This window comes from Populus trichocarpa, chromosome 6 (assembly GCF_000002775.5).
Source record: "Populus trichocarpa isolate Nisqually-1 chromosome 6, P.trichocarpa_v4.1, whole genome shotgun sequence".
Lineage (NCBI taxonomy): Eukaryota > Viridiplantae > Streptophyta > Magnoliopsida > Malpighiales > Salicaceae > Populus > Populus trichocarpa.
In genome coordinates this window covers 4,250,776-4,272,656 of record NC_037290.2, presented here as the reverse complement: position 1 = coordinate 4,272,656, position 21,881 = coordinate 4,250,776, and the positions used below count along the sequence as shown (strand labels likewise).

Here is a 21,881-nt window from a genome sequence, read left to right as displayed (position 1 = left end):
GAGGTGAGGGGTATTAGTATCTTTTAGCCTCAGTTTGTTTTGTGATTTGTTGGTTTAATTGAGGATAGTGATATAATTAAACATTAAAATAATACTATTTTATTGAAAAAGTTGTTGGCATGTGAAAGCCTCCGTGTAATTTGATCACCACATACAACAACTCCTAGTGGTAAAAAAAAAAAAAAGGCTTCCCCCATATCATTTTATTCCTTGTCGTCTTTTCTTCCATTATAAATGAGGCATGAAGTCCAAATATGGTTGGTTTATCACAAGTAACCCTTTTTTGTTTTCCCTTCATTTATATCTCCTACCCTGATAAATACACTATGGTCCTCATGGTTATTAATATTTCAGATTCGATCCTTATAGTTTTGATTTTTTTCATTTTTTTTGTCCAAGTTTTATTTATTTTCAATTTAACCCTTGGTTTCTAATTTGTATATATAATGTTTCTTGATTCAGTCTTTCTACTTTTAATTTCTTGTTTTTTTCCTTTGCTCCTTTGTCAAAGTCTTTATAACTTTCAATTTTATCATTTAAATCAGGTTTATGATTTTTGTTTTTTCAATGATAATAATAATGATTTCAATTTGATCCATCTTCTTTTGATTTCTTATTATTTTTCTTGGTCATTTTGTCAAAGTTTTTATAGTTTTTAATTATACCCTTCAAATCAAGTTCATCATTTTTATTTTCTCAATAGTAGTAATGATGGTGATAATAATAATAATGATAATAGTAATAGTAATAGTAATAGTTTATTATGATGGTGATAGTGGTGATAATGATTATAAGTTTGATAATAACAGTAATGATAGTCATAATTGTGATAGTAATAGTAATAATAATACAAATAATAAAAATAATATTAGTAATAATAATAATGATAATGGTGATAATAACAACAACTACAACAATGATAATAGTGATAATACTAATAATAATACTAAAAATAATGATAATAATGATGGTACTAGTAGTAGTAATAATAGTTTGTTATAATGATAATAGTAGTGATGATAATAATAATTATAATGATAATAATAATAATGGTGATGATAGTGGTAATAGTTGTGAAAATAGTAATAATACTAATAAGATGCTACTATTATTAGTAATAGTAATAACAATAATGGTAATAGTAATAGTAGTAATAATAATAATAATAATAGTAATTTTAATAATAATAGAAATAATAATAGTGATAATAATAATATTGATGATACTATTTATTATTAATAATAGTAATAGTGATTTTGATCCTCATTTTTTGAATTGTTGTTTTTTTTAAATCCTTTTGAATGATTGATTTTTTTTTTCAATTTTATTGCCTAATATTTAATTTATTGAGAATTGAACTTCATGATTTTTCTAGAATGAATATTTTAGGTCTAATGACTTTGATCACAAGTTTAGAAAATTAACATGATTTCTTTTTAAAAAAAGACTTTAGAACTTTCTTTAATTTTTTATCGGGTAATTTTAATTATATAATCTGGATCGTGGGTTTGGCGGGGCATTTCATGTTGGCTTAGCTTTAATTGGTGTTGTTACACATTTTATGACTTCTTTTATGTCAATATTTTAACTCCATTTCAATATATAAACATCATTTTTTGTTAAAAGAATTATCTTTTAATAAGTTTTAGAGATTAATTTATCTTTTTTTTCCTAAGGTTTTTAAGGTTTATTTTGATTATATTACTGCAACATCAAATATCTAGATCGATGATTTTTCTAGTATATAATACAATGTTAGACAAGTTAATATCTTGATTAAAAATTAGATTAATTACATAAGTACTATTCTTAAATATAAACTCCTATAAAAAAGTTAATAAAATTTTAATTTCAACAAAAAAATTTTTATAATAAAAATTGATCACTATATATTTATCGGTAACATCTCCTTAATGCCAAGCACATTCTTTCTATTTCTCCTTAAAATACTCATATCCAGTACATTTTAATTACAAGTATTATTTTTAATTCATATTTGGAATTTGTATCATACATAAATTAGACCTTTTAGCATTATCCTCGCAACGCATGGAAGATTTGTCTAGCTATTTCGATAAAAACACATACACTGAATGATCGTTGCTGACTCCTCCATAAATTATAAGGAAAAATCCGCAAGGATAAAAGTATAAAACATGATATATGGCTTAAATTTCTCACATTTGTTAAATCAATAACATTTAGCCTCTCGTCACGAATTTATCTACTAAAAAACATCCAATGAGCCTCAAGCCTTCTTTCATGATCTCGAGAGCGTTGGGCACTGCATTTGAAAAGTATTTTTAAAAAAATTAATTTTTTTTTAAATTAATATATTTTTGATGTTTTCAAATCATTTTGATGTACTGATCTCAAAAATAATTTTTAAAAAATAAAAAAAATATTATTGGCATACTTTTCTGAATAAAAAACACTTTAAAAAACAACCACAACTACACTCTCAAACATGCTCATCGCTAAACACAATATTGTTAAAAGCTACAGATGCCATCTTGGTCTGGCTGTCTCTAGGTTTATGCCTTTTTTTTTTTTTTGCCCTGAAAACAACAACAACAATAGAAATATACTAGGCATTTTACCGCGCTATACTTGATCCAAAATTTCTTAAACATACAAAGATGATAGCTAAGTCAAATGAAAATTTTTGGCATGTTAATTAAATCCGGTACAATGATATAAACTTGAAAATTCTTAATCCAACTCTTTATTTAACTCGAGTTTTAAATTAAATCGTATGAGAATTACACCGACGATATGGCCTTGTTGACTTGGCTGATCCATAGTAAAAAAATCAAAGAAAAAGAAAAGAAAAGAAGAGATAACCCAGGTTAACCCGCGACCTAGATCATAGACTTCTTTAGATTTAATTAATTTGTTTTATTATATTATATGATAAAAAAATAAAAACCAATAAATTAAAGGTCTAAATTGATTAAATTAAGGACATAATTGAAAAAAAAATGTGATTTATAAATCTTAGAAAACCAAGGACTAAATTGAAAAGATAAATTAATTCAATTTAGGGTTTAAATTGAAAGAAATTCCAAGATTAAATATCTTAATTGAATGAACTTGAAAAATCCAAAAGCAAGGGCTACAATGAAAAGGAGGAAATATTTTAGGGACCTATTGGTTTTTATCTAAGTCATATTCTTAGTCCAACTGTTTCCAATTGAACCAATCCAGTTCAATTCTTTAATTCAATTTTGTCCAACTGATTCAACTTAGTCCTAAAGTAATTCATGTTTTATTTAAGTCCAAATAAGAAAATCAGTCTCTCAACTTGGCTTTTCAATCCAAAATACTAGATAATTTTGCAAGATCCCAGCTCAAGTTGATTGACTACAATGAATTATCCAACAAATATAGCCCAAATTGAATCAATCTCCGAAATCTTGCCTTTAATTGATTTTTCAGATCGTTAAAACTCCAGAACCCTAGCCTTTCCTCTTCATAAAAACACCAACAATCTTGAAACAAGGGGGGAGACAGATCCAACACCAGCCTCTCATTCACCCAGGATAAGAACAAGATTGAGAGGAAAAATCAACCAAAAAAAAAAACAAAAACATTACAACCACCGCCTCTCATTTCTTATCCAAAAAATTAACCACTTCCCATCAACAAAAAAAAACATTACAAACACCGCCTCTCATTTCTTATCCAAAAAGATAACCACTGTCCATGAACCAAAACAATCATTATAACCTCATTGTTTCTTCTCCTCCAATAATTACTATCACTTCTACCAAACATAAGACGACCTCCCTTAAAGAGAAAACCCTCATTATCAGAGCCCTCAATTCATCAACCTCCGCCATCTCTATTAGCCATCGTGAACCAACACTAACAACCCACCACTCAGAAGGATAACAAATCAGTGCGTGAGATACGTGGGCTACTCTATATTTTTCCACTGTTTGTTTTTTGGTGTTTTCGCGTCAATTTCAAACCCCTAATAAATGTTTGTGTTATTTATGTGTTGTGCATGTTGATATTTTATTTGTGAATGAATTTTATATATGTGTGAGTACAAATATTATCAGTAATAAATATTTCCCATAAAAATATAAATAATTAATAATATAAAAAACTTATTTATTGATGTAAATTTATTTGCTGCACATGTGATATAATAATTTGAGCTGGGTTAACATCATCCATCAAGGCATATTGATTAAAAGTTATATCTTTTTGGTCCATTTTGAATTTTTTTACGAATAACTAAAATAACAAGTTTTCTTTTTACAGGGATCAATATCAAAATCTTGCGATAAACAAATCTTATTTTTAGAGAACTAATGATAATTTTTTCATGAATAACCAAAATGATATTTTTTTAAAAAAAGAGACCGATGCAAATAAAATGAAGATTGAATCTTGTTACCAGGTCTGAATCCCAAATCATTGTTTAGGTCTTAATAGTATTTTATCTAAGTAACAAATATGTATATATTAGTTTAGACAAATTTTTTAACATGGAATTACAATAGATATATTTATCATTAAAAACCTTTGATATAATATACATGATGATTATTATATTCCCTGCTATACAATTAATAACCAGAATATCTGCCCAAGTACTTTATATACAGAAATCAAGTTATGTGACTCTAATGCAATGTGCCAATCTGTGCTCATGGGCGGGGTGTTCTCCAATTATGCCATTATCTCTTATTTGGAGAAAGATCTTTGGAATTCGATTATGCACTTTCAAAAGCTAAAAGATGGAAATGTGGAAAATTAGTGCGCGACAAACAGATGTTGCCATGGCCTCAACGCCACAGCAAGAAAATTAGTGCGCGACAAACAGATGTACAAGCAATGATTGGCTTCTGTGTTTCTGCTCAAAAGTCCTAACTGCTAAAAACTATAGGATAAGCTTATCTCAATAAACAGTCCAAGCCGGTGCTATAGTTGACCATCAAAACTTTTGCAATCGCAACAAAGAAAGTTATCCGGAGGAATTTAGTTAATTGATTAGGTTTTAAATTTAATTTTTTAAATTTATCAGTTGAAATTTTATAAATTTTAAGACTATTAAAAATTTATATGATTATTAACTTCAGAACTCGTAAGATTAGTCAAAATACGAGTTAGCTAGCTCGAACACCCACATTAATAACAAAAATTTAATCTTTAATTTTTCCCGTAAATGCAGACACATTTCTCGCAATTATATCAAACTTCATTCCTCCAACTAAGCAGATGCAAGAACTTGACCCACACAAGCAATATTAACAAAAAGGTTTTCTACTTGTGCGCGCAGTAGATGATTTGAGATTGTGGTATATAGTGTTTTTTATTTAAAAATATATTAAAATATATTTTTTAATTTTTTATATTAATATATTAAAACCATTAAAAAACACACAAAAAAAAATAATCAATTCAACCATATAATAAAAGTTACTGGAATCCTAAACATTTCAATTGATATGGTGGCCGGTCTATTCATAGGAACAAAAGATTGCACTTCTACATTATTGCCGTGAAGAACACGAGCCTTTGATGGATTTTGATATCACTACTAATTAATTAGGATTTACCTAGACTGGTGCCCGCCCTATCCTATTAGATGGTATTGTTTTTTAGTAAAATATTTATACATTGCAAGTATATTTTTTTTAAAAATTAATAATTCATGTTATAATCTCAATCAACTAAATGAAATTGATTTTATTTAAATTATATTGATAAAAAAAGCAATGATAGCAAATGAGAAAATACATATATAAAAAAAACGATCGCGATAACATGGAAAAAAATCTTTATTCAAAAGCAAAAAAAAAGTCATCTACCTAGTTGTATTTAATGAAATTGTTTTTATTAAAATTACTTTATAATAGAAATCGACACACACATAAAAATTATTGAATAAAATAAAATAAAATAATTATGCAAGGTTGCACATATTAAAAATATAATAAAAAATAAATGTTTAAACTATAAAAAATATAAAAAAGATTTACAAATAAATCATATTAACCTCTTAAAAAACTAAACACACCCAATATAATTAAAAAATAATTACTATTTAAAAATGATAAAAACCAAAAAATAACAGAGAAGATGTATTAATTAAAGTATAAATTTAAAAATTATTTAAAAAAAACATATAAAAAAATGAAATAAAATAACAATTTTCTTTCTCTAAACCGAGATCCAACGACCTCATCTTTCTCCTCCACAAAAAAAAAAAACTAAAAAAATAACAGAAATGAAGTTTGGTATTAAAATTTATTTTTAAAAAATTATAAGAACCGGTCACCTAATAGCTAAAAAAGATGAGGAACGAAAATGAATTTTTTTAAAAAACTTCAAAGCCACCACCTATGTTACCTGTGTTTTTCACTTCAGTTTTTTTTTTCTTCAATTCAACTATTTTAAAAAAAATATACAATTATGTTCAAATCTGGACGCCCAATCATACAAAAAAATAATAATTTAAGGATAAAAATAAAAGATTTTAAAAATTACATTACTATAATTCAGAATAAATAGTAAAAAAAATAAACAGTAAAAACTGCTAGAATATTTTACCCACAACCTTTAGTTTTTGTTAATACCCTGGACCTAAATGCATCTCACAGTAAAAAAAAAAAAAGAGTTTTGACCCTCTCAAGCAAAAAAAAAAAATTGCAACTTTTGCAGACATCAGACAAGGTGCACGTTTTATATTGTGGCCGGCCTTATCAGAGAAGAACCAAAGATTCCAATTTTACATCATTGCCCTGTAGAGCCTGAGCCTTTGATGGCTTCTGATATTACCTCGCAATATATTACTAGTTAATGCAATGATCCTAAATGCATCTCTCAGTTCACCCATGACAGATGGAAAAGCAGATTATTATCATCGGAGCAGGAGCAAGTGGCCTTCTTGCCTGTAAGTACGCTCTCAACATTGGACTCAACCCGATTGTGTTTGAAGCTGAAGATAGAATTGGAGGAGTTTGGTCACATACTTTGGAGTCAACCAGACTCCAAAACACCAAAGAAATTTTCCAGTTTTCTGATTTTCCATGGCCTCCCTCGATAACAGACACGTATCCTACTCACACTCAGGTGATGGAGTATTTTGAATCTTATGCACAACATTTCAACCTCTTTCCTTGCATCAAGTTCAATTCCAAGGTCATCGGCATAGACTATGTTGGGGTGTCTGTTGAAGAGATGGAGTCATGGGCTCTTGGGGTGGGACAGGCAAGCCCTTTGGCACCGAAGCGAAATGGCATGTCAAAGTTCAAGACACAAAAAATGGCAGCATACAAGTAGGTTCATTTTTTCAAGAAGTCAATTAATATATATATCCATGTTGTTATGGACTGTGGTTGTGGCTATTTTTTCATAATAACTAATGAATTATGCTGGTCAGGTGTTTCATACAGAATTTGTTGTTCTTTGCGTTGGACAATTCAGTGGCCTTCCAAATATCCCAGAGTTCCTTCCAAATAAAGGGCCTGAAGTGTTCAAGGGCAAGGTGATGCATTCAGAGGACTTCTCAGCCTTGAACAATTCGACTGCAGCAGAGTTGATCAAAACAAAGAGAGTTACAATAGTTGGTTCTCATAAAACTGCAGCTGACATAGCAGCAGAATGTGCCAATGCAAATGGTAAGAAAACTTTCTGTCAAGGCAAATGTTCCTACTTGAACTCTTTTATCAGCTTAATGAAAAGACTTGCGTGTCTCGAGTAATTCCTTTAAGAAGCAGCAAGGTCTATGCTATGTTCAAAAAAGCCACTTCATCTAGTTAAATCTGTGGATGGAATGCTTGATTAAAATCTGCGTTGTCGTCATTTGAAGTTTACTCTGCCTTTCTATAATCTATGATTTAGGAGTCAAGTACCCTTGCACAATGATTCAAAGGAATGCTCACTGGTTTTTGCCTAGTGACAAATTGAGTGGACTTCTACTTGGTTTCTTGTACTTCAATCGATTCTCGGAATTCTTGGTTCATAAGCCTGGTGAAACATTTCTATTAAGTTTTGTGGCCACCATGCTTTCACCCTTGGTAACTTCTATTTCACTCTCCCAATTGCTTTTGTTCATGATTGTTATACATGTGTGAATTGCTCTGAATTATTATGCCAATATCTTGCTTTTAACTTTTTAGAGATGGGGAATTTCAAAACTCATTGAGACCTACCTTAGATGGAATCTTCCACTGAAGAAGTATGGAATGTTACCAAAAATCAGCTTTCTTGAAGATATGTCTGCCTGTCAGACTGTTATGCTGCCTGACAAATTCTACGACAGAGTTGAAGAAGGAAGCATCATTATCAAGAATTCCCAAATCTTAAGCTTCTGCGAAGAAGGTCTAATCATAGATGGAGAAAATCAGCCAATAGAAACAGATGTTGTGATTTTTGCTACAGGATTCAAGGGTGATGAAAAACTGAGAAACATTTTTGAGTCTCCTGTTTTCCAGAACAACATAATGGGGTCACCGACCTCTACAGTTTCCCTCTATAGGTCTTTTGTTAACTTCTTATTTCTTGCCATCTATCTTTCTATACGTTCTTTAAGTTTCTCTATGAATGCATCCAGCTTGATATTTCATGGTTAGTACTAAAAAAATCTCTTTTTCATTCCTCTCAGACAGATAATTCATCCTCGAATTCCTCGATTGGCTATCATAGGATACAATGAGAATTTCTCAAATTTGGGTCGCTCAGAAATCAAAAGTGTATGGCTATCACAATTCCTTGATGGCAACCTTGAATTGCCAAGTATAAGAGACATGGAAAAGGAAGCAAACATGTGGGCAGATCACATCAAACAAGTTACAGGCCGCTACTTTAGGAGAGCTTGTATTAGCAACTCAAGCATATGGTACACTGACCAACTTTGCAGGGACATGGGATGCAATCCCAGAAGAAAGAAGGGATTTCTAGTAGACTTGTTTATACCATATGCTCCAACAGATTATGCCGGTCTCACTAGTAAGTGAGGTTGTCCAAAGTTTGTGAAAACTCCATCACAAGTTGAAACTATGTAATTTGATATGCTTGCTCCTGCAAGCTGCTCAAAGCAGAATAACTAGTTCAGGGCAATGATATTCTCTGGGTAGCAAAATAGTAATGGATTTATATTTCCAGTTTATAATTATCCTTCTGGTTAAAATTTAAGCAGGAGTCGCGGACATGACTGTTATAATTGATATGTTTCCTAAGCCGATGCAACATTTTCTTCTGTATTCCATGACCTTTGTTAAGGCATATACCAGATGAAGATTTATTTGTATTAGAACTGCTCCCCCATTATATAGTTTTTGGTTTTTCTCTGAAACTTATCAGATTTGATCAAGCAGCATTGCAGACCAAGAAATTTTGACGTTTCAGTGTAAATATGCATATTTCAATGTCACGAGGGTTCCCTTTTCGGCCATGGTGTTATATTAGTTAATGGATACCAATGTAGCACCACTTTTTTAGTAAAAGATAAATGAGAGGACCACAACAGTTGTTACGTGATAGGACTATCAAAACCACAAAAGATATGAACTTCTTAAATACTGGGCCACAAAACAATAAAGATAGATAAACTGAAAGATTATGAGACTTCCTACATAGTTTTTATGTGTTTTCGATATATGTGCCAGTTATAACTCCCTTTGGGATATCTCAGTCTGCTTTTGAATTACATCTGTGGGGGTAACTACTACTCTATTACAGAGGCTCCCTTTGGGATTATCTTTATTTTTAGTCAAATTAAACCTTTAGCTACTTCGAATTTAAAATGAATTGAGTCCTATCCAACTCATGCTCAACTAAATAGCATGTGTTTCCATATATATATATATATATATATATATATATATATATATATATATATATATATAGTGTGTGTGTGTGTTAAATGGGTCAATTTGGCCAAAAACTAAATAATTAGTTGATTTGACAAAATGTCAATATTTAAGGGACCATATTTGATATTTATCCAATATTTGTTTTTTGAAATAATGAACAAATGAAACGCACACAAATAGTTATGTAACCCATGCTCCGGTGGGTCATATATTTTAATTTTTTATAAAAAAATTCAACATGTTTATGTAGTTCAAAATTTTTTAGTGCAAATAAAAAGTTTTATCCGTATATATAATCAAAAAAACTGAGAATTATATGTGCTAATAAATAAATAAAAAGTCATTAACAATATATAAAAATAAAACTTGAAAAATCAAGAGACAGATGTAGATTAAAATATTTAATCTCACAAGGCGGTACATTTACCTGGTTATGTTTGATAAAAAAAATTTATTACAATATTTTTTTTATTCAATCAAACAATATTAGAAATAGACAAACACATTAAATTGATTAAATAAAAAAAAATATTATGCAAGGATACACGTAATAGAAATATTATATGAAAATAAACATTTTTTATTTTTAAAAATATAATTCATCTATACAAATGATAAAAAATAATTATAGATGAATCATAAAACCTTTTTAAAAATTAAATGCATAACAAAAAATAACCATAATTTAAAAAAAGCTCTCTAAATTATCTTTTAATAAGTTTTAGAGATTAATTTATCTTTTTTTTCCTAAGGTTTTTAAGGTTTATTTTGATTATATTATTGCAACGTCAAATATCTAGATGATTTTTTTAGTATATAATACAATGTTAGACAAGTTAATATTTTGATTAAAAATTAGATTAATTAAATAAGTACTATATAATTATCGTAACATCTCCTTAATGCCAAGCACATTCTTTCTATTTCTCCTTTTCTTTTTCTTTTTCTTTTTCTTTTTTGTAAATTACTCATATCTAGTACTTTTTAATTACAAGTGTTATTTTTAATTTATATTTGGAATTTGTATCATACATGAATTAGACTTTTAGCATTATCCTCGCAACGCATGGAAGATTTGTCTAGCTATTTTGATAAAAACACATATATTAAATGATCGTTGCTGACTCCTCCATAAATTATAAAGAAAAATCCGTGAGGATAAAAGTATAAAACATGATATATGGTTTAAATTTCTCAAAATTAATTTTTCTCAGTATTAACATACAAAGATGATATCTGGGCCAAATGAATTTTTTTTGGCATTGTTATTGAGCTTGGTATAATGATTTAAACTTGAAAATTCTTAATCCGATTCTTTACTTAACTCGAGTTTCAAATTAAATCGTGTGGGAGTTGCATTGACGATGTAGCCTTGTTGACTTGGATGATCCAAAAAAAATTCAAAGGAAAAGAAAAGAAGAAGATATAACACAAATTAACCTGTGACCTAGTTCATGGACTCCATTAGATTCAATGAATTTGTTTTATTATATTATATGATAAGAAAATGAAAACCAATAAAGGTGAAGGTCTAAATTGATTAAATTAAGGACACAATTGAAAAGAAAAAAAAATGTGATTTATAAATCTTAGGAAACCAAGGACTAAATTGAAAAGATAAATTAATTCAATTAATTTAGGGTTTAAATTGAAAGAAATTCCGAGACTAAATATCTTAATTGAATGAAATTGAAAAATCCAAAAGCAAGGGCTACAATGAAAAGAAGGAAATATTCTAGGGACCTATTATTTTTTATCTAATTCATATTCTTAGTCCAACTGTTTCCAATTGAATCAATTCAGTTCAATTCTTCAATTCAATTTTGTCCAACTGATTCAACTTAGTCCTAAAGTAATTCATGTTTTATTTAAGTCCAAATAAGAAAATCAGTCCCTTAACTCAACTTTTCAATCCAAAATACCAGATAATTTTGCAAGATCCCAGCTCAAGTTGATTGACTATAATGAATTATCCAACAAATATAGCCCAAATTGAATCAACCCCCGAAATCTTGCCTTCAATTGATTTTTCAGATCGTTAAGACTCCAGAACCCTGGCCTTTCCTCTTCATAAAAACACCAACAATCTTGAAACAAGGGGGGGAGACAGATCCAACACCAACCTCTCATTCACCTAAGATAAGAACAAGACTGGGAGGAAAAATCAACAACAACAAAAAAAATACATTACACACACCACACACCGCCTCTCACTTCTTATCCAAAAAGATAACCACTGTCCTGAACCAAAATTGTTTCTTCTCCCCCAATAATTACTATCACTTCTACCAAACATAAGACGACCTCCCTTCCAAAAAGAGAAAAACCCTATTATCAGAGCCCTCAATTCATCAACCTCCACCATCTCTATTAGCCACTGTGAATCAACACTAACAACCCACCACTCCGAAGGATAATAAATCAGTGCAACGGGTGTAGTTTAATTGGTCAGGGTATGAGTTTGCTCTTCAAAAATCACTAGTTCGAGTCCTATAAATCTCAGGACCACTGGAGGCTTACAAGGTCGTTAACTTTAGTACCCGTAGGATTAGTTGAGATGCACACAAACTGATCCAAACACCCAAATTAATCTAATAATAATAAATAAATAAATAAATAAATCAGAGCGTGAGATACATGAGCTAGTCTATATTTTCTCGCTGTCTTTTTGTTTTGTTTTGGTGTTTCCCTTCAATTTCAAACCCCTAATAAATGTTTGTGTTATCTATGTGTTGTGTATGTTGATATTTTATTTGTCAACGAATTTTATATATGTGTAAGTACAAATATTATTAATAATAAATATTTTCCATAAAAATATAAATAATTAATAGTATAAATTTGAGCTGGGTTAACATTGATTAAAAGTTATATCTCTTGGGTCCATTTTAATTTTTTTTTAAGAGGCATATTAATTAAAAGTTGCATCTTTTGGGTCCATTTTGAATTTCTTTACTTGCATCTTTTGGGTTCATTTTGAATTTTTTTTACGAATAACCAAAATAACAAGTTTTCTTTTTACAAAGATTAATATCAAAATCTTGCTATAAATAAATCTCATTTTTAAAAGACTAATGATAATTTTTTCATGAATAACCAAAACGATATTTTTTTTTAAAAAAAGACCAATGCAAATAAAATGAAGATTGAATCTTATTACCAGGTCCGAATCCCAAATCATTGTTTAGGTATTAATAGTATTTTATCTTTAGTAACAAATATGTATATATTAGTTTAAACAAAACTTTTAACATGTAAGTAAAATATATATATTTATTATAAAAAACCTTTGATATAATATACATGATGATTATTATATTCCCTATTATATAATTAATAACTAGAAAATCCGCCCAAGTACTTTATATACAGAAATCAAGTTATGAGACTCTAATGCAATGTGCCAATATATCTGTGCTCATGGGCGGGCTGTTCTCCAATTATGCCATTATCTCTTTTTTGGAGAAAGATCTTTGGAATTCGATTATGCAGTTTCAAAAGCTAGAAGATGGAAATGTAGAAAATTAGTGCGCGACAAACAGATGTTGCCATGGCCTCTACGCCGCAGCAAGAATTTGGTTCATGTCAAGGGCCTCTCATCATGATCTTCGCCTTCACAGTATGGTTTCCGTGTTATCCTCTGCATGTATCACAGCAATTATTGGCTACTGTGTTTCTGCTCAAAAGTCCTAACTCCTAAAAACTATAGGATAAGCTTATCTCAATAAACAGTCCAAGCCGGTGCTATAGCTGACCACCAAAACTTTTGCAATCACAAATAAAGAAAGTTATGTTTGAGTTTTTTACTTAAAAATTATTAGTTTGAGTTTCACGAATTTTAAAGTCACTAAAAACTTATATAATTATTAATTTTAAGATTCATAAAATTAATCAAGATATAAATAAGCTAACTCGAACATTTACATTAATAATAATAAAAAAATTATCTTTAATTTTTCTTTTAAAGGCAAACACATTTCTTGCAATTATATCCAACTTCATTCCTCCAACTAAGTAGATGCAAGAACTTGACCCACACAAGCAATATTAACAAAAAAGTTTTCTACTTTCACACGCTAGATGATTCGAGATTATTTAATATTATGGTATATAGTGTTTTTTATTTAAAAATATATTAAAATATTTTTTTATTTTTTATATTAATATATTAAAACCATTTAAAAAACACAAAAAAAAATATCAATTCACTCATAAAATAAAAGTTACTGGAATCCTAAACATTTCAATTGATATGGTGGCCGGTCTATTCAAAGAAACAAAAGATTCCACTTTTACATTATTGCCGTGAAGAACACGAGCCTTTCGATGGATTTTGATATCACTTCTAATTAATTAGTATTTACCTAGACTGGTGCCCGCCGGGCGCCCTATCCTGGTGCCCGCCCTATCATACTAGATGGTATTGTTTTTTAGTAAAATATTTATACATTGCAAGTACATTTTTTAAAAAAAATTAATAATTCATGTTACAATCAACTAAATAAATAAATTATATTTAAATTATATTAATAAAAAAAGCAAAGATAGCAAATGAGAAAATACATATATAAAAAAAATGATTGTGATAACATGGAAAAAAAACTTTATTCAAAAGTTAAAAAAAAGTTATTTACCTGGTTGTATTTAATGAATATTTTTTAAATTAATTTATAATAAAAATTGATAAATACATAAAAATTATCGAATAAAAAAAAATTATGCAAGGCTGCACATATTAAAAATATAATAAAAATTAAATATTTAAACTATAAAAAATATAAAAAAAGATTTACAAATGAATCATACTAACTTCTTAAAAAATTAAACACACTTAATATAATTAAAAAATAATTACTATTTAAAAAGGATAAAAACCAAAAAAATAAGAGAGAAGAGGTATTAATTAAAGTATAAATTTAAAAATTATTTTAAAAAAAGAAATATAAAAAATGAAAATTTAAGAAAAAATAAAAGAAAATAACAACTTTCTCTCTCTAAATCAAAATCCAGCGATTTCATTTCTCTCCTCCACAAAAAAAAACTAAAAAATAAGAGAAATGAAGTTTAGTACTAAAATTTATTTTTAAAAAATTATAGGGACCGGTCACCTAATAGCTAAAAAAGACGAGGAATGAAAATGATTTTTTTTTTTAAATCTCAAAGCCATCACTTATGTCCAGTGTTTTTCACTTCAATTTTATTTCTTGCAATTCAACCATTTTTTAAAAAACATGTAATAGTATTCAAATTTGGACCCAAATTATACAAAAAAATAATAATTTAAGGATGAAAATAAAAATTTTTAAAAAATACATTACTATAATTCCATAATGAATAGTAAAAAAATAAACAGTGAAAACTGCTAGAATATTTTACCCACAACCTTTAGTTTTTGTTAATACCCTGGTCCTAAACGCATCTCACTGTAAAAAAAAAAAAAAAAAAAAAAAAGTTTTGACCATCTCAAGCTAAATTAACAGGGAAAAAAAGGGAGAACTTTTGCAGACATATAAGCTTGATTACTGTATTACATATTTGAGAATGTGATTGCGGTTGATTTTTAAAGTGTTTTTTTATTTAGAAATGCATCAAAATAATATATTTTTTTATTTTTGAAAAATTATTTTTTACATTAACACACTAAAATGATATAAAAACATTAAAAAATATTAATTTAAAATAAAAAAATAAAAAATTTTAAATTTTTTCAAAAATTTTCTTAAAACAAAAACAAACAAACATTATTGGCATGTACAGCCTGAGCCTTTGATGGCTTCTGATATCACCTAGCAATAAATTACTATTTAATGCAATGATCCTAAATGCATCTCTCAGTTCACCCATGACAGATGGAAAAGCAGATTGTTATCATCGGAGCAGGAGCAAGTGGCCTTCTTGCCTGTAAGTACGCTCTCAACATTGGACTCAACCCGATTGTGTTTGAAGCTGAAGATAGAATTGGAGGAGTTTGGTCACATACTTTGGAGTCAACCAGACTCCAAAACACCAAAGAAATTTTCCAGTTTTCTGATTTTCCATGGCCTCCCTCGATAACAGACACGTATCCTACTCACACTCAGGTGATGGAGTATTTTGAATCTTATGCACAACATTTCAACCTCTTTCCTTGCATCAAGTTCAATTCCAAGGTCATCGGCATAGACTATGTTGGGGTGTCTGTTGAAGAGATGGAGTCATGGGCTCTTTGGGGTGGGACAGGCAAGCCCTTTGGCACCGAAGCGAAATGGCATGTCGAAGTTCAAGACACAAAAAATGGCAGCATACAAGTAGGTTCATTTTTTCAAGAAGTCAATTAATATATATATCCATGTTGTTATGGACTGTGGTTGTGGCTATTTTTTCATAATAACTAATGAATTATGCTGGTCAGGTGTTTCATACAGAATTTGTTGTTCTTTGCGTTGGACAATTCAGTGGCCTTCCAAATATCCCAGAGTTCCTTCCAAATAAAGGGCCTGAAGTGTTCAAGGGCAAGGTGATGCATTCAGAGGACTTCTCAGCCTTGAACAATTCGACTGCAGCAGAGTTGATCAAAACAAAGAGAGTTACAATAGTTGGTTCTCATAAAACTGCAGCTGACATAGCAGCAGAATGTGCCAATGCAAATGGTAAGAAAACTTTCTGTCAAGGCAAATGTTCCTACTTGAACTCTTTTATCAGCTTAATTAAAAGACTTGCGTGTCTCGAGTAATTCCTTTAAGAAGCAGCAAGGTCTATGCTATGTTCAAAAAAGCCACTTCATCTAGTTAAATCTGTGGATGGAATGCTTGATTAAAATCTGCGTTGTCGTCATTTGAAGTTTACTCTGCCTTTCTATAATCTATGATTTAGGAGTCAAGTACCCTTGCACAATGATTCAAAGGAATGCTCACTGGTTTTTGCCTAGTGACAAATTGAGTGGACTTCTACTTGGTTTCTTGTACTTCAATCGATTCTCGGAATTCTTGGTTCATAAGCCTGGTGAAACATTTCTATTAAGTTTTGTGGCCACCATGCTTTCACCCTTGGTAACTTCTATTTCACTCTCCCAATTGCTTTTGTTCATGATTGTTATATATGTGTGAATTGCTCTGAATTATTATGTCAATATCTTGCTTTTAACTTTTTAGAGATGGGGAATTTCAAAACTCATTGAGACCTACCTTAGATGGAATCTTCCACTGAAGAAGTATGGAATGTTACCAAAAATCAGCTTTCTTGAAGATGTGTCTGCCTGTCAGATTGCAATGCTGCCTGACAAATTCTACGACAGAGTTGAAGAAGGAAGCATCATTATCAAGAATTCCCAAATCTTAAGCTTCTGCGAAGAAGGTCTAATCATAGATGGAGAAAATCAGCCAATAGAAACAGATGTTGTGATTTTTGCTACAGGATTCAAGGGTGATGAAAAACTGAGAAACATTTTTGAGTCTCCTGTTTTCCAGAACAACATAATGGGGTCACCGACCTCTACAGTTTCCCTCTATAGGTCTTTTGTTAACTTCTTATTTCTTGCCATCTATCTTTCTATACGTTCTTTAAGTTTCTCTATGAATGCATCCAGCTTGATATTTCATGGTTAGTACTAAAAAAATCTCTTTTGCATTCCCCTCAGACAGATAATTCATCCTCGAGTTCCTCGATTGGCTATCATAGGATACAATGAGAATTTCTCAAATTTGGGTCGCTCGGAAATCAAAAGTGTATGGCTATCACAATTCCTTGATGGCAACCTTGAATTGCCAAGTATAAGAGACATGGAAAAGGAAGCAAACATGTGGACAGATCACATCAAACAAGTTACAGGCCGCTACTTTAGGAGAGCTTGTATTAGCAACTCAAGCATATGGTACACTGACCAACTCTGCAGGGACATGGGATGCAATCCCAGAAGAAAGAAGGGATTTCTAGTAGACTTGTTTATACCATATGCTCCAACAGATTATGCCGGTCTCACTAGTAAGTGAGGTTGTCCAAAGTTTGTGAAAACTCCATCACAAGTTGAAACTATGTAATTTGATATGCTTGCTCCTGCAAGCTGCTCAAAGCAGAATAACTAATTCAGGGCAATGATATTCTCTGGGTAGCAAAATAGTAATGGATTTATATTTCCGGTTTATAATTAGCCTTCTGGTTAAAATTTAAGCAGGAGTCGTGGACATGACTGTTATAATTGATATGTTTCCTAAGCCGAAGCAACATTTTCTTCCGTATTCCATGACCTTTGTTAAGGCATATACCAGATGAAGATTTATTTGTATTAGAACTGCTCCCCCATTATATAGTGTTTGGTTTTTCTCTGAAACTTATCAGATTTGATCAAGCAGCATTGCAGACCAAGAAATTTTGACGTTTCAGTGTAAATATGCATATTTCAATGTCACGAGGGTTCCCTTTTTGGCCATGGTGTTATATTAGTTAATGGATACCAATGTAGCACCACTTTTTTAGTAAAAGATAAATGAGAGGACGACAACAGTTGTTACGTGATAGGACTGGGCTGCGTACTATCAAAACCAAAAAAGATATGAACTTCTTAAAGACTAGGCCACAAAACAATAAAAGATAGATAAACTGAAAAAACAAGACAGCTGCCTCATACCATATATTATGAGACTTCCTGCATAGTTTACCACCATGGCTACAATCATCAAACCTTTTTTGCCAAATTTTCCTTTGCAAAAACAGACACTACCCTTGAACTCTCAATGGATTTCTTGCAAACCAATCTCAGATTCAGTCACTACTTTGCCAGTTTCACACTTCAGACAACAAGGACAATTTGCAGCTGCTGTTGCTTTCAATCCCTCTGGAAATTTCGACCTTCCTATATATGATGGAGAAGAGGGTAATAATCTCATTTTAATACTAGTCTTGAGTCATTTCCGGTTATAGTTATGCGTCCTTCAATTAAAATACTGCTACAGAATTGGTGTGCTGTAGTACTAGCTCAGTCTTAACAATCATCCCATTTGAAGACATTATCAAGAAGAAGAGCGAAATATAAGGCTATTTTCTTAAGTTTTCCTTTGGAAGTTTTGGGACATGTTCTAGCTTTGGCCTTGTAGCTTCTAGGCGTTAATTTTGATGTGAAGCAGATGAGACCTGCATTCTTGGAGATATTATTGTTTTAGATATCAAGACCCCAGCACCAAATTTCACCTTTTCCTGCTATCTTCAGCTAAACTTTATTAAATTGCCGAATTAGGCAGTCAGTAATGTCCATGATTGGTGATTAGTTCAAGATAGTTGAGTTCGAACAATGCTATGAATAATATTCCATTAGTTATTGAACTTTTCAGCTTGCATTAGCTGTGGTCTCGTAAATTCTGTTTAAATTGTTCTTGGTATTCAATTCTGTTTAATTTAATCTGTACTGATTAACAGATTCAACTGAAGTTAAACCACCTCCAATGCCCCCAACCGAAGGCAGATTCGAGATTGTAATCGATAATGATATAGTTCGCCGTCTTGACTTGTCCCCGTTTCACAACGTCACAGGGTTTGTTTCACCCTCGCGAGGTAAGCACCGTATAATCAAAGCTTAAACTCTTGTATCTGGGACTAGTTATATGCCATGTAGCCTTGATAAGGCCTTCGTGGCAACCTTTTTGTAGTGGAGCCGAAAGAGTTTCTTGAGCGTACAATTGGATTTACTATTAACTACACGAGAGAAGATCCGATGGATCCTCGAGAACTATCAGAGTTCCCTGATATAAGACTCTGGTTTTTGAGGCTTGATGCTACTTATCCTTGGTTACCTGTCTTGTTGGACTGGCGAGCGGGAGAACTGGCTCGTTATGCAGCAATGTTAGTCCCTCACCAGGTAATAGATAATGGATGAGAGTACTGCATATGATTTAAGCAGCTAATAGAGCATGATGGGAAGGCCTGACTTCTGAATTTTCTTCTGGCAGGTGAATATGAAATTGGGAGTAGTTTTTAATCCTGAGGCACTGGAATTGTTTGTCATGAAGAAAGTTTTCGTCGTGTACTCTTGGTTGCAGCAGCAGAATGTTCCAAAGCCTAGACTCAAGACTAGTGACATGGCTAGGATGCTTGGATTTGGGATAGGAAATGAACTCTTTGACTTGATTGATCAACATTCTCCGGCTTCATAATTATGGAAAAACTTCGCTGTCAGGTTCATCCAAGATTTCAGATGGGCTTAAAGTTCCCCTTGCGATGACCAATTGGTGTCACTTGGGATCTTAGAAGAGCTGCAATCCACAAAAGGAAATCGACGGAGCCTGAGGGGGACGAAACCTCAAATTGCATTCTTGCCGTGGAGCTGCACAGAAAGGGGTCCCTAAAGTCCCAACAGAACAAAATAATGATATCAAGTATTATGCACACCTCTATTTTGCAGTTCAATGTGCCTTTACTAGTAAAATTATATTAGATTTCTGAGTCCAGATATATGAGGTGTGTTATGCATTTTGAAATTTTCCCAGAAAGTAACCTGAAATGATAATGGCTTAAGTCACCAAATTACAGTATGTGCAAGATGTTTGCGTCAGTAACCTGCTAATGCTGTGAAGCTCTCGCTTTAAGAAATAATTTGGCTTCACTTTTCTGTTAACTATATCTCCTTCCTCCTCTATAATCTATGTTTAAAATAAAAAAATACATAAAAATAGAGGGAAGTTAGTAACTAAAAAAATTGCAAATTTTGTTTTTTGAAAAAGAGTCATTGTTAAGCCTGAAAGGTTACGTCCGAATACCTGACCAACTATACCAGCCTAAGCGTGCCTTGGCACATAAACCCAGACTCATGCATTTGGGCTTAATTTTTTTTTTTCCAACAATAAAGGGCAGATGAGTTTAATTTTTAAGAATTGAAAAACAAATGATGCTTTGTTTGATGTTGCCACCTCATGCGACGTGAAACTCACTGAAAAGTCGAGTTTTCAACTTTTAGCTCAAAAAATCTCATTTTCAACTAATCTTTTCACGTTCAAACATCTAAAAAACAACTTAAAAATCTTAATAAACTCATTTATATCATTAAAATAGCGAAAGAAAATAATTTAAAAATCACAAAAACAACCTAAAACCATAAAACTTTACAACGGTCGATCTATTTTTCCAGAAAATATGAAAGCCAAAAACCAAATATCAAACTTTTCTCGTGAATGAAACCTTTTGATAACACCCTAGATCATTTTAGTTTTTAGAATTATGACAACCGGTAACTTTATATCTCTTCAAATATTTTATAATAACTTTTTTTTTTTTTTTTAAACTTAAAAACTAAAAAATTAACCAAATGAACTTTAGGATCAAAATGAAAAGTTTTGTAAATTTGAGATTAGACATGTATTATATCTATGTTTAATATTTTAGTTCTTCTTCTTTTAATTTGGTATCTTTTATATAATTTCAAATCCAATCTCATCTAATTAGGCTATAAAGGGACTAAATAAAAAAAAAATATGAAATTGAAAATAAATAAATGAGGAGTTTAAAGAGTGAAACTCCATAAGAAAACCCATAATATTTTTTTTTATTGGGATTTGGGGCTTGAAATATATATGGTATGCATCCTTTGGAAACAATAAGGCCTGGCAAGAATGTAGTTGGGGTCTCTTAGCAAGAGCCCAAAACTTTATTATGGAAAAGGCCAGTCATGGGCTTTTGATTTGAATGTTGAAACCCTTGTCTTTGGTTGCAGAGAGTTTCTCCATTATTATGGAAAAGGCCAGTCATGGGAATTTTTTTTTATTAAAAAAAAAGTTTCTCCATTATTTTAAATAAAGTTACACATCAAATATGCTAATGTTTTGCATGATTATATTTTAAAACCTTGATGTGTCTATATATATATATATATTATCACCGTATTCAACTCTTTTTTTTTAATTAAAAATTACTTTCTTAATAATATAAGTTGAAAAATTTATATAAATGAAATATATTTGTTTAAATATTTTTTGTACAATTTATATTTGTTATCTTATATCTAAAAACATAATAATAAAACGTAACAACCTGCATCCAATTAAAAAAAAGGTATATCTTGCACTAAAGTAAAACTACATAGATTCC

At 30.6% G+C, this 21,881-nt stretch overlaps 3 protein-coding genes across 3 annotated transcripts; all 3 read left to right on the top strand.

Annotated features, from left to right (window-relative positions):
- Nucleotides 1-6,729: 6,729 nt before the first annotated feature.
- LOC18099883 (probable flavin-containing monooxygenase 1) lies at nt 6,730-9,274 on the top strand. The gene is given in 6 exon segments (XM_006381003.3): nt 6,730-7,210; nt 7,213-7,295; nt 7,400-7,637; nt 7,861-8,036; nt 8,139-8,497; nt 8,624-9,274. Coding segments are annotated over 6 exon segments (1,560 nt in total). The 5' UTR covers nt 6,730-6,858; the 3' UTR covers nt 8,976-9,274.
- A 6,331-nt stretch (nt 9,275-15,605) lies between these two features.
- Nucleotides 15,606-18,046, top strand: LOC7485465 (probable flavin-containing monooxygenase 1). Its single transcript, XM_024604571.2, has 5 exons — nt 15,606-16,120; nt 16,225-16,462; nt 16,686-16,861; nt 16,964-17,322; nt 17,449-18,046. The coding sequence occupies exons 1-5, from the start codon at nt 15,683-15,685 to the stop codon at nt 17,798-17,800; spliced, it is 1,563 nt and encodes a 520-aa protein (XP_024460339.2). The 5' UTR covers nt 15,606-15,682; the 3' UTR covers nt 17,801-18,046.
- A 329-nt stretch (nt 18,047-18,375) lies between these two features.
- Nucleotides 18,376-20,252, top strand: LOC18099882 (protein CHLORORESPIRATORY REDUCTION 6, chloroplastic). Its single transcript, XM_024604573.2, has 4 exons — nt 18,376-18,681; nt 19,221-19,355; nt 19,451-19,659; nt 19,751-20,252. The coding sequence occupies exons 1-4, from the start codon at nt 18,471-18,473 to the stop codon at nt 19,952-19,954; spliced, it is 759 nt and encodes a 252-aa protein (XP_024460341.1). The 5' UTR covers nt 18,376-18,470; the 3' UTR covers nt 19,955-20,252.
- The last annotated feature ends 1,629 nt before the right edge of the window (nt 20,253-21,881 follow it).